This window comes from Phaseolus vulgaris, chromosome 11 (assembly GCF_051622355.1).
Source record: "Phaseolus vulgaris cultivar YP4 chromosome 11, ASM5162235v1, whole genome shotgun sequence".
In the NCBI taxonomy this organism is placed as follows: Eukaryota; Viridiplantae; Streptophyta; class Magnoliopsida; order Fabales; family Fabaceae; genus Phaseolus; species Phaseolus vulgaris.
This window is the reverse complement of record NC_143508.1, coordinates 5,986,008-6,000,143: the sequence shown is the minus strand read 5'-3', so window position 1 is coordinate 6,000,143 and position 14,136 is coordinate 5,986,008. Positions and strand designations below refer to the sequence as shown.

Sequence of the window (14,136 nt, the reverse complement as noted above, 5' to 3'; positions counted from 1 at the left end):
AAACGCCACCTGGAATGGGACCCACTCTGTGCAGATTAGGCTCTAAATTTTCTAGGTTTAATTAAACTTGAATGATGCCGTGAGAGAGCCGCGACATCATAACTCCATGGAGTCAAAGTTAGGTGAAGATCGTTTACGTGTCTCGCCGGTCAACCTGCCTCAGAAACATTTGAATTTTTCAAAGGAAAAGTTGTTGAAAATTCATAGAAAATCATAAGAAGAAAAGGTAAATAAACGTAGACTTTTTTGCCTATCGTTTTTATAAGAACCCTGGGACCACAAAAGGTTGAATTTTTTAATAAACCTGCATGCAAGATAAAGTGTGGAATAATGATCACAATAATGGAGGAGTAGTACAAACATCATTCAACTCAAACATTGAATGCCAAGAGTTGAAGAAGAAGTTGGAGTTTTGAATTTTCAGGTAAAAGTTGAATCGTCTGAATTTTCGTATCTTTTGGCTTCTATTATCTGCTGTGAAATAGATATTCCGTATATTTACTTGGGTGAGGGTTTGGTAAAACGACAAATGGGATAGAACGAAGTTGTTTGGTACGTAACAGGGAGAGGAGTTTGTGAAGAGTTGAAACGCGATTAATTTGGAGTTGGTGACAGTAAAAAGAGGGAAGGAACAAACAAAGCCGTTACGACGGCGTTCTGCTTTTTTCTTCGCGTTCGAGCAATAAACTAAAGAGAATTCTACTGTCACCGTCACAGGTCTGGCAGTACTGAATCCCAAACAGCCATTCCTTGTTTGGTAGCTGTTGTCTTTCGCATCCATATTTTGAATTCTCTCTCTCCCTCCCACATCACACGCCAAACACCCTCTTAAAAACCCACACAATTTCCCTTCCTCTTCAAAATAAAATTCTAACTCCACTTCTTTTTGTCTTTTTTTTTTCCCTCCTTCTCTCTGCGCTCTTTCGCTTTCGTTCGCATTGCTCTCTGTTCACGAACTCTGCAACAACCCGTCTTCCATCGAGGTTTTGCAGCGAAGAGAAATGTCGGTGAGTTCGAGTTCCAGGGGAAGGATAACGACGGAGCTTCAAGTCCCCAAGAAATTTACTGACAGAGAAACCAGTCCAGAGAGAACCAAGGTTTGGGCCGAGCCCAAGCCCAAAACGCCCAGAAGGGTCTCCGTCGTTTACTACCTCTCCCGAAACGGCCAACTCGAACACCCTCATTTCATGGAGGTTCCTCTCTCTTCATCTCAAGGACTTTACCTCAAAGACGTGATCAACCGCTTGAACGTTCTCCGAGGGAAATCCATGCCCACCATGTACTCTTGGTCCTCCAAACGGTACCGTTTTGTAGTTGTTGTTTAAACTAATTCAAATTCCTTTTTCATTCTTGTTTTATCTGATTAAAGGTGGTGTGTGTGGTGGTGATTCAGGAGCTACAAAAACGGCTTCGTTTGGCACGATTTGTCGGAGAACGATTTCATCTACCCGACGCAGGGGCAGGACTACATTCTCAAAGGTTCGGAGATTGTTGAGAACACTGTCGCCGGCGGTGCGAGGGTTAACAAAACGGAGGAGGAGTCCGCTTCGCCTGTGGTGATCACGAGGCGGCGGAACCAGTCGTGGAGTTCTATCGATTTGAACGAGTACCGTGTTTATAAATCCGAATCGTTCGGTGACTCGGCTGGGAGAATCGGCGCCGATGCGGCCACTCAGACGGAGGAGAAGCGGAGGCGCAGAAGGGCGGCGAGGGAGGAAGAGGCGGAAGATATTCAAGAGAAGAATGGTGGAATTGACGCGGGAATGGATGGGGAGAGGGTTCCGCACGTGACTTGTGATAATAACATTAATCATACTACGGAGCTGAGCAGGGATGAGATCTCGCCTCCACCGTCGGATTCGAGCCCCGAGACGCTGGAGACTCTGATGAAAGCAGATGGACGGCTCGGATTGCGGTCTTCGGAATCGGAGAAGGGGAATCTGACGGTGGAGAGCTGTCCTAGTGGGAGGATGAGAGCGTCGTCGGTTTTGTTGCAGTTGTTATCGTGCGGCGCTGTGTCGTTTAAGGAGTGTGGGGCTAACGCAGCGAAAGATCAAGGGTTCTCGTTGGTTGGGCACTACAAGTCCAGGATGCCCCGCGGAGCAGGGAATCAAGTGGGAAAAGATACAGGGATATCGATGGAAATTCCGGATTTGAGCAGGCTAAGGTTGGAAGATAAAGAATATTTTAGTGGGAGCTTGATCGAAACCAAGAAAGTGGAAACCCCAGCTTTGAAGAGGTCTTCTTCTTACAATGCAGATAGGTATGTTACTTTTTTGCTTTCAAATAATCAAATCCCTTTTAGTAAACAAGTTGACTGAAACTAGACAAACAAAGTTTTTGCTGCTGCCATAGCTATGCCCCATTTCCTGCTATATTCATTAATGGAAAGTTATCGTTGATGAAATACTGAATAATTTCTATTAGAAGAACGCATTAAATTATTTATTATTTAGGGTTTAGGGTTCATGTTTTATCTTTTATTTATCGAATCCTATATTTTTATTGTACAACTATTGTTTTAAGGCGACTTTTGTAAAGTAAATTCCGTGCCTCTGCGTGTACCTTGTAATTACCAAACCTTGGAGAATGTGGGCATTGACATTCATACAGTGTCTGCTCCATAGGTTAAATAAAAAGTTGTGGTTAAGCATGTGTGAATACTCCTAGGACGTAGAAAGCATCTTGAGATTGAAGACTTATTAAAGAAAAATGATATTCGAGTTGAAAACGTAAAACATTTTATCATACAATTCTGTTCGTCACATTATTATAATAGGAACCTAACTTTTCTCACATGGTACTATTTATTTTATTATATTTTCTTTGTTTCTTTTTTATTACATCATTTTTTATCTTTGTAGATTTCTCTTTTGTCGTGTTTCTTCCATTCATACACTCTATCTCTCATGATTAAAGGAGACCAGTGAAGAAAAAAAGTTAAAGTTTAAATTGAAAAAAGTGGAAAAAAGCTATATATTTTTCTTCTAAAAGTTAACTTTGTTTAACCTTTTTCGTTTCTCTTAATAAACACTTCATTATTTAGTTATTTGTTTTCTTTTCTCCCTATGTAAACATCACCATAAATATAGTTTTTTAATAATCTGAGATCTTTATTAAGGGATCAAGAAGCAATCTCTTGTTTGTCTTCATAAATACACATCTAACATCTTTTTCATTATAATACTATAATTTCCGTTTACAGTGTTATTCTATGTCACCAGTTTTCTTTAAAATTTTACTAGGTAAGCATTAAGATTGAGTTCCACGCTTCACGTAATCTTAATACTTAGTAAGCATATTACATCATTAGTTATTTAAGAAATCTGAACAAAACTACATTTCTTACGATTTCAAATTTTTGTAGATCGTATGTATTATTGTCAGAACATGGTAGGGTTTTAACTTCCTCTCTCTCCGGATGTTGTCCATTCTACTTCTTCATCATGTAGCCTCGGCTCCCCCTTCTCCTACTTATTTCTAGCTGAAAATGAAAGCCTGTGTGGTCATGTTTAAACCTTTTTAACATATTGCTCCAAGTTTCATATGATTTAACATTTGTTTGCGAAAAATGTGCAATTTACACAAATGAGTAGCTAGTTTAATTGGTTGTGTACAGTCACATAAGATGTTGATGCTTGAGAGTGGCGTGTCTCTCCTGTTCCATCTCGTACACAGTATGCAGTGAATTAATTAGATACCTCTTAACTCTTAGTTAATGATGCAATTAGTCATACTCGTTATTTTGTTTTGAACCCATTTAGTATTTGTCAGCTTCTGCATGTGGGGCCTAATTTAAATCATCCAGAGAGTTGATCATTAATTAACTTTCCAGTTTGTCACCTATAACCATACTAGTAGTACGAAATAAGCATCTTCTGGGTGCATCGAGGTATAATAGGAATTCTCTTGGGGGCAATGAGTACGTCGATACATTCAGAAATTATATGCTATGTTTTGATTGCTGACTACTGTTTATACTATCATTAATCAACCATGTAGTGGAAATTAGGTGTGTTTTAAAGAACATAATTTTTAATTTATAGCAATTAAAAATTTCTACTGATGGGACAACGTTGCTAGATTACATGATTAAAAGTGTTCTTTATGATAATGACAGTGCCAAATTGTTTTATCAATAATGTGGTTTTGTCTGTGGTCTCTTTGTTCCTTGCAGCGGTTCCCGGTTACAAATAGTGGAGCATGAAGGAGAAGTGGTGCGGGCAAAGTGCATACCAAGGAAATCTAAGACACTACCAACTAAGAAAGAAGAGGGTACTTCCATGCATATTGGTACCGGTGGTCAACAAGGAAGCAAAAGATTTGACGCACAACAATAATTGATATTTTGAATGAATATAAAGCGTAAGGAAACCCTGTCAATGGAGGTTTGTAGGCTATTAGTTGATAGTGGAGAAGAGAACAAAAATTTAGAGATGTGAGGTTAGAAGGAGCAGTTTGGCAGAATGTATAAACATGGAAGCAGATAGGACCAGCAAGTAGGGGGGCAGTATAGTGGTCTAGAGCTTGGCAATTTGCAAGTCACACAGCAGTGTGTGCAGATACGTAGAGTTTTGTAGGCCTTGTCCGATTTGATGTTTAGGTTTTGGCCTAAAGTGAGTACATGTAAGGACTAGCCCATGGTTTCATTCCTGGCGTTATATGGGGTCCTGTTGGCGGTGACAATTTTCTTTTCTTGGTAAGTAATTGCCTTTTTTTTCTTATTTTACTTTTTCTCATGCCTTCATTCAAGTTAAACATCTTACCAGCTCATTCTTTTTAAAAAATGAAAATGATAAAATTTATAGAAATGTCAACATATCATTGATATTTTAAAAATGTTTTACTATAAAATTCAGGAAGGAGGAGTTTACCTTGTTCAGCTTGTGGTAGGGACTTATCAGACTGAGATGAAAATCTTTGTTTAGTTTGATTAACAGAGAAGAGAGAATCCTTTCTCTATTTGCTTTTCAAGACAAATAAAGAACAAAAAGAAACTACACTGTTTATATACCCTTATGTCAAAAACTGTACACAATAGTTTTTAACGAGTTATTTAAGATGATAAGCTTTGTCCCACCACACTTTTACTTTGAAAGCATCCATTGATTCGTTATGATCTTCGATGAGATACAGAGAGAGATTTAATAATAATCAGATCTCAGTGAAACACTAAATTTACTTGAGAAATTAAGTCATCTTTAACCTAAAATCTGAAGACAAATCAGTTTGTGAGTTTTTTTTATATATTAGACTTACGTATAGATTTATGCTATAAGGGTAAAATAGTATCTTTAGTTATAATATGTAGAAACTGAAAATCAAATTTATTTATATTAAAAATTCAAGTGCCTAATTATTTATACCAATTGCTGTAGAAGACCATATTAAAGTTTAAATAATATTTTAACGTAGCATGATAATGTGTTGAATGAAGTTGAAAAAAAGAAACTACCTTCAAAAACATTCACAGCCATTTTAAAACATGGAAAGAATAAAGTGTGATTGCCATTTGTAGCAGCCTTTTTCACTATTAGTCCATTGACTTCGATTGCAGCGAAATGTGAGTATGCCACCATACTTCAGCTTTGCCCTTTAAAGCACGCGTGTGTGTCACTTTTTTCCTTATAAATTTATTTGTCTTTTCTTCAATATTTTTTAGACAATCTCCTTACTATTTAGAACAGTGAGGCATTACAAACACTGTTGATCAAGTCAAGGCATAAAACTATTACAGCAAATATCATGTGTGTTTTATATATGAAAATGGAAAAAAGTACCCAAAATAATAAGAATAAAAAGACTTTGAGTTCGAATATATTAACAAAAGGTACAGAATTTTTTATAGTTACTCTAACTGTGTTTAAACATTGTTTGGTTGTGATGCGGATATCAAGGTCTTTCTGATTCATATTAGGTTGGGGTTCGGAATGAAAGAAAAGGAAAGTAAATAAAAAGTTGGGTTATTTGTGCAGTAATAATTCGCTTTAAAACGAACAAAATTGGTTTCTCCTGTCAGTAAGAACTTATCCGCGGTATATTGTGCAAGTCTCTCAGGATACCCACAGAAACTTCTTAGAGATTTTCAAGAGAGAGAAATTGAAAAGGAAAAAAGGAGAAGATGGTGAACCGAGGGTTTGAAGAAGATGAAGAGGTGAGTGTGTGAGATGCAATTTTTGAAGGGGGTGGAGCTCTCTTTCTATAGGGAGAGGATCCAAGAATCCGTTGCAACTTCTAGACCCACGTGCTTCCGTCCAACATCTCAACTACGGCGACAACGTTCTAAAATCCTGAAGGACCAGACACTGCGAGCGCGGAAGTGGAGCAACGTTCTTCAACTTTCGAAGGACAAGGCAGTGCTTTCCCGGTCATGCGGCCACGATCCAGGGTGGAGAGCGCAACGAGCGTGACAATCTCGGTAAGTTCCAGTCTCTACTACACTTCCGAGATCTCCTCCAACGAAATTGAAAAACTAGGATTTTCCACGCACAATCTGATCTCCGTTTCAAACACTCTGTTTTTCGTTTTTATTCTACTATATTAGGTTCTGTTTTACAACAATTTGGATATAGAAAAAATGAATTGGAAACTAGTGAATCGTGAAAATGATATGAAAGTTTGTAGATGATTTAATTTATGTAATTGAAATATTAAAAAATTAAATTGTATAATTTAATCATTTACGAAAAAGTTTTTGTTTTAAAATCAATATAAAACTTTATATAAAAAAAATTGTAGTATTTATATATTTGTGAAAGAAATTTTTACAACCAATATTATGACGTAAACAGACAAAATATTTGTAATTATAATTTGTACTTTGTTTATTTAAAAATAAATATTTCATAAATTGATTGATAAACGTAAATAACTAACAAGTTACAACAATAACAATAAATGAGTTAAAAAAAACATAATAGACAATTGATTAACTGAAAATCCATAATCAATTCCATCATAATGGATAATTAATTAGTTGAAAACTCAAAATCAATTACACTCAAAATCCTAATGGATAATTAATTAGTTGAAAACTCAAAATCAATTACACTCAAAATCCTAATTGATTATGATGTGCTACATAATTGATTAATTAGTTGAAATTGAAGCTTAATCTATTATACTTTGTTTAATCTATTGTAACTTTACAATATATATGAATTTAATCTATTGTTGTTCTGCACGGTTATAACATTTACATGACCTTTATTTTATTTTATTTTCTCATTATGCAATATTAAAATAATACAATATAACACAAATTAAGTGTTAATAACTATTTGTGAACTTCAAATAATGTATGTCCATTTGAACAATTGTGATGTGTTGAAATTTCTATGCGTTGTGCCCATTTCCCAGCAAAAAAATAGAACAACCCATGCAAGATATTGTATAGTGTGCCCATTTTTCAAGAATAAAACCAACAACTCATTAGTTATAGCCTTTTATCTACTCGGAATGGTGACAATCAAAGTTGGTTTGTTTAAGATTTTGCTGAAGTTTATTTAAGGAAAATATTTTTTGTTTAAATTTAATATTTTGAAGTGGGTCGAAAATAGGCCCCTCAAGCACCATGTGAACTGAAATTGGCAAATGACTTTATTCGTTGGCCAATTGCTTTCTGCAACACCTCTATTTGAACCTGTACCCCTATAATTTTTAAAATAATTAGTTTCACCTTTTTTACAGTGACTTCCAGATTTCGTTATGAAAGCTTTTTTCATATAACACAGTTTTCAGAATCCATGAAATATATTTTTCAGAACAAAAAATTTGGAATAAAATTTTCAAAACACATTAAATCCATTTTGAAATAAGTTTTTCAGAGCAAAATTTTCAGAATAATCTTTTCAAAATATATATAATTCTTTTCAGAATATATTTTCCAAAATAAGTTTTTAGAAAGGTTTCTAGAATGAGAGTTTTTTTGCTCTTCTTCTTCTAACCGTAGTGGTGATGGTGCAGGAGCGTTGATAGTAGTGAAGGTGGTGGTGACATGCAGTGAGGGAAAAACGGATGGGACAAATGGATCATTTCACCCGATCATGGGGAATACAGATTGAAAAGTTGGGGTACATAAAGTAAAGCCTATTTATTGATGAATGGATGCAATGCATGGGCCTATCTGATTCCGTAGGTCAAAATCTGCTGCAGGTTCTTCCTGCACCCCTACATTTTTCTTCCTGCACCCCCGTAGAGTTGCGCAAAGACAAAATTGTCCCTATATGAACTGTACATCTTTTTTTTTATTCCGGATTATGAAATTCGGTAAATTTTTGGATTGGCGCTTCCGGTAAATTTTCGGATTAGCGGATCCGGTAATCTTCTGGATTGATGCTTCTGGTAGTACATGAATGATAGTATTAATCCAAAATAAAAAAAATGCAAAACATCCATAATTGAAAAAATCATTATGGATCCGTCAATCCGTAATTCAAAATATACATTCCGGATTCAAAAATCCATAATTGAAAAAAAATCATTCCAGATTCATCAATCCGAAAATCAATAATTTAAGCAAACTTTGCTTCCAGAGCACCCCCTCATCCGGAATGCAACATGATTTACTTCCGGATTGATGAATCCGTAACACACTCCCAGATCCCAAAATTGTGGGGCTCAATTTCGAAATTTACAAATTTGTAGGGGTGAAGAAAACTGTAGGGGTGCAGGAAGAAACTGCCAAATCTGCTAGGATGTAATGACCCAGTCTAAGTGTTTGTATTTCACACCTCCAGATTTTCTTTACACACCTCTCTCATCACATTTGAATGAGTGAATTAACCTTGCTAGTGGCATAATGGCTGCCCTGTTTTTGCCCTACCGTTGACTCGCCGTAGGAAACGGGTCGAAAATTTTGACCCACCCTTTCAATTCTTTTTTTTATATATATATTAAAAACATATTTAATTATATAAATATTTTCTAAATTTTAATTATTTATTTAATATATCTAATTGGATAAATTAAAATATTTATTATCATTGTATATTAAATTACTCCATTATAATTAAAAGCTGGAACACAATTTATAAATATTAATGATTTAACTTGCAAAATTATGACATATAATTTGAAATAATTATAAAAAAATATTATTTTTAATAATTTTTATTTTATTTTTTAATTTGGGAAAATATGTTGATCAACCTCTCATTTGTTCCATGATTTTGATAAGTTAGGCAGTACACCCCAAATCAGGTTAAAAACATCCATCCTATTCTTCAAATTTTGGCGTAAAGAAGTTTCAAAAAAATCATTTAAGAAAAAAAATAACTCATTTCAAATTAATTAATTCAAAAATACATTCATTCATTTTGTAATATACTATATAAAGGAAAAAAAAATTATTGTGTATTTAAGTAAAATTTCGTAGATTACCTAGAAACTTATATTGCGCGCTTTCATTTTTTTTTTTTATAAACTATTAATGCAGATTTTTTTATATTAGTTTACAATATCTTTGTGTTATTCGAGTTTTTTTATGAATTTTGCTCATAATTTACATTTTATTTTTCTTGATTATGTATTGTTTCTATACCAATCAATGTAAACAAATTTCAGTATATCGGATGCAAGTTTTGTAACTCGGATTTTGTAGGATGGTATAAAATGTGATACTATGCAAATTACATGGATGGAGACATTAGGGATAGCAATTTCTAAAACCCATTACATAATAGTTATTCTAAAACAATACATTCTTTTCAAATATACTTTTGAAGATGATTGTTTGCTACAAAAGTATTTGAAAATTGTATAGTAATTCACGTGTAAGTTAAATTTAAGGTTTAAATGTTATTTGAGATTAAGTTACTCTTTAGATACTTAACATGTTGATAATAGGATAAACTATTTAATAGGTTTAACAGATTAATAAAGATGATATTCTGTTACGGAAATTTCATAAACTAAAAAGTAATTAAATCTTTAGATGTTGGAACTAGTTTTTCTGATACGCCACACTGCTAGTCTCTTGATTCTGTTTTTGAGTACTCATTTAATGATTCACTTAAAAGAATGAGTCTCTTGATTCTGTTTTTGAGTACTCATTTAATGATTCACTTAAAATAATGATTCCTTATAAATACGATACTTCTTACATTGAAAAATACACTTAAACTCACTACTTTAAAACAAAACAAAAACTATTTTAAAATTATTTTGGTTATCAAAAATACATAAACACCATTTTTTCCTAGCATTTTGAAATATTTAAACTGATTAATCACCAAATCAAACAATGTATCAATGAATTTCTCTAAGTTTTTTCACTCAACAAGCTTCCACCATGGAAGAAGACCATTGAAAAGCAAAAACAAACAAATATAAGACTAATCTTCATCTTCATTACAATAAATGGTAAAAAATGTGGAATGAACAACATAAAATCATATATGTTTTGGTATATCAATATAGTCTTACATCGGTCAGGAGTCAAAATCAATAACAGTTTATATATTCCTCCTCCTCCAATCCACCGAGACGCCTTTTAAGGACTAAATCGTGATGGAGCACCAACCTTCAAAGCGGACAATACATCGGATGTGGTGATTGATCGTAACGATGTATCCTAAGAAACTTGAAGTCGGAACAGAAGATAAAGACATTTCATAATAACAAAAAGATAAAGTTGAATTATAATTTTTTTTCCTTATGCTTCTTCCATTCACAAATCTCTCCACTTTTTCCCCATTTTCTCTAAACTCTAACTTTCTTGCAAACTACTCACACTTTTTACACTCCATCCAAAGGAGTTGCAGTAACTCTCCTAAACCAACTTCATCAAGCTACTCCATCCAAAGCATCACGTCTGCTCAAATTTTTATAAAATAACCGTAAACTCTCTTTTCTTTATTTCCAATTTAGGTGACTTTTTTACATTATTTCTCTCCACTCTTTTTTTATGTTTCTTGTTCATTTTCCGTTACTTCTCCCTCTCTATTAATTTAAACAAATATATTCTGTTTATAAACAAATATATCACTTTTTTCTCAAATAAACAATCTATCTCCTTTTCTTTCACTTTTATTTTTCATTTTTTTCATTGCAATAGTAATTTAGTCTCCCAATAGTTTTATGTGGATCCAACTTTTTCAATATTGTAGAAAGAAAAGGTGAAAATTAATCATTTATTTTTTAACTTCATTTTCTTTGTTTTCTCTTAATAACATCCGTATCTTCTCTTTCCTAAATTTCCACATTCTTTGATCTCCACTTTTTTTATGTGTTCCCTCTTACTTTAAGATGAAATAACGTCAAAAAAAATTAAATGTTAGTGAAATAACATATTTAATCTTTTTTTTTTTTGGAATTATAATCTTGACCATATTTTTAGAAATGCCCTTGATAAATTGCTAATCACTTTTTTTCTCCATTAACTTTACAACCATCAGTACTTATTTTAATATTTTTTATACCATTTAATTATAAATATATATTTTATTATATATATTTATTTTTAAACCCATCACATAAGAATTATATATAATTTTATCGGTTTGAAAAAATAATTTTAGATCAGATTAATTATTCAGTAAATCAAATAATACAAGATTGAATATAGGAATAGTATATACTTTTGTACCAAACATTACTTATTGGGAATGATGCAGTAGAAAAACTGTGGGAATATAATTTTTTTGTATTCATCTGATTCATAACTTTCCCTGCTTTGACTGGGAGTTTCAGTTGGAGTCTTAAACAAATACAAAACAAAACAAAGTGCATGAATACGTGGTCACGCAATCTATTCATAGCCATTGATCCACCACAAAAACTTGTGTCACCTCGTGTTTCGACCCACACTCACGATTAACACTCCACCACTGTCCATTCACTTCATCACAGTATATATACACACTGTGCAATGGCACCAAAGTCCAACACATTTTCCCACATAACAACGTTGTTGTGATTCGTACGGAAGCATGAGTAAGTGTTTGATGTTGGTGGAGGAAGTGGGTGAAGGGGCATCAAGAGAGAGGGTTGTGAAGAGTGGTGAGTTTAAGTGCAAGACTTGTGACAAGCAATTTCCTTCATTTCAAGCCCTTGGAGGGCACAGAGCTAGCCACAAGAAGCTAAAACGCATGGCTTCGAACCTTCCGTGTTCGGTGGTCACACCAAAATTGCACCAGTGCTCAATTTGTGGACTTGTGTTTGGCATTGGACAAGCTTTGGGAGGACATATGAGAAAGCATAGAGTTTCCTCAATTCATCATCATCACCAAGATCTGCCAAAATCTAGCGCCACTAAAAACCTTCGTTTCTGCTTCGACTTGAACTTGACACCCTACGAGAATCATCTCAACCTCAATTTAAGAACACCTGTGTCACATTTGTTCATGTGATTCCAGAATTTTGGATGCAATCCCTTGTTCAGTTTTTTTAGTACTTTTTACCATTTCTTTTCGTTTCTTACTTCACCAAATTCATTTTGTAGTTGCAATAACCAAATAAAACGTTTAAAAACATGTTATTTTTTTTGAGTATGAAGTCATATCAATTGGGTTGGACGGACTAAACATCATGTTTAGTAGACTTAATTATTGTGTCTCCTTTATAATTTTTATTTTAAGAGATAATTGTACTTGTAATTGATTTGTAAGGATAAAAATGAAAACATTGTCTTTGTGGATGTAGATTGCAATTGACGACCGAACCACGTTAAATTTTGTGTTATTTTTTTTTTTTCAATTGATTCGTGATTATCAGTGTTGCTTCCCGATATTTTTTTTTCCATCAATTTTATCATTGCATGTTCAGATATATCACTTTTCAATCTTTTGCTGCATCTCTTCACATTCACATATTTGACTAAAAGATTATTTCTCTTTTAATCCGAATCACTTAACAATTTTTTTTTTATTTTAATAAAAGATTTTTTTCCTTTTCTTTTTAACACTTATAATCCAGAATAATTAATTGTTGGATTATCAACCTACCACGACTAAAAATATCTATCCTATAAATCATTTTATGGGATTAAATATTTTTATATTGAAAATGTGTTTAGTGGAATGTAAGTTTATTTATTTTTATTGTAGTTTCAGTATACGTTATGAATGTAGTCGCATTCATGTCATCAATTTAATCACCTCTATTAGAGTGAATTAATTTCTTTAATTAAAGAGCAAATTGAACGTAAAAATTAAATTAAAATATTCAATAGAGTTTGACCTAAAAAATTTATTGTTAAGTGGAAGAAAAAGTGTAAAGAAATCATTCAAAGTTACTAGAAATAGTAAATTACAATGAAATTATCTTTATTAATAATTTTGTAATGCATTTCAATTAGACACTTTGGCTTAGAAGTGAGTAAGGAACTATGTGAGACCTATTCCATCTTTGTTGTTATCCAAACTAATTTTTTTTTATGAATCCGTTTATTTAAATTTAATCCTGGCTGCGAATAAAACCTGAAATTAGTAGAAACAAAGTTGAGTCAACTACAACATATCAATCTAAAATTATATATAGTTAAATTATAAAATAATATAAAGTTTAATTAGTGTTTAGTTTATAACTACAAATTTTGAAATAAAATACTTCGTTATAATACAAAGTAATGTTATACATAATATTCTTTATTAAATAAATTTTTTTATTACTAATATATAATTGTTGGAAAAAATATATATCTTTTAGAGAGAGAGAAAGTTAACACTAAACTAGGTTGAAATTATTCAAAAACACAACCCCAATTTATTTTAAAAAACATACCAAATTAATTTTCAAAATTTACGAATTCATCCCAATCACTCTCAAGAACACCAAAATAAAATATAATTAAATTTCATAGAAGCTACCTATGCAAAAGTATAGTTTTATTTCATATGATGCATCACCCAACCATGAGTTATGGTTGATATAGGTTAATCCTATATTATATTATATCTTCTAGATGTGAAAAGTCTTTTTAATTACTTTTGAATGATTGATTTTTTTATTTTTTTATTTATTATTCCATTATGATGATTAAAGATTTTTTTTTAAGAGATGATAAAATTCAGTCATGTTTAATTTAAATGTTTTACTGCTTATAAAAAGATGAATATACTTTTTTTTAAGAAGGATTCTCATATATTTGACTTAGTAAAGATGAATCTGATTATTTACACTAAAAAAAATCATCAA

At 32.6% G+C, this 14,136-nt stretch overlaps 1 protein-coding gene across 1 annotated transcript; it reads left to right on the top strand.

Moving 5' to 3' along the window:
* Nucleotides 1-335: 335 nt before the first annotated feature.
* Nucleotides 336-4,724, top strand: LOC137821980 (UPSTREAM OF FLC protein (DUF966)). The gene is made up of 3 exons (XM_068626849.2): nucleotides 336-1,300; nucleotides 1,394-2,263; nucleotides 4,178-4,724. The coding sequence occupies exons 1-3, from the start codon at nucleotides 1,002-1,004 to the stop codon at nucleotides 4,338-4,340; spliced, it is 1,332 nt and encodes a 443-aa protein (XP_068482950.2). The 5' UTR covers nucleotides 336-1,001; the 3' UTR covers nucleotides 4,341-4,724.
* The last annotated feature ends 9,412 nt before the right edge of the window (nucleotides 4,725-14,136 follow it).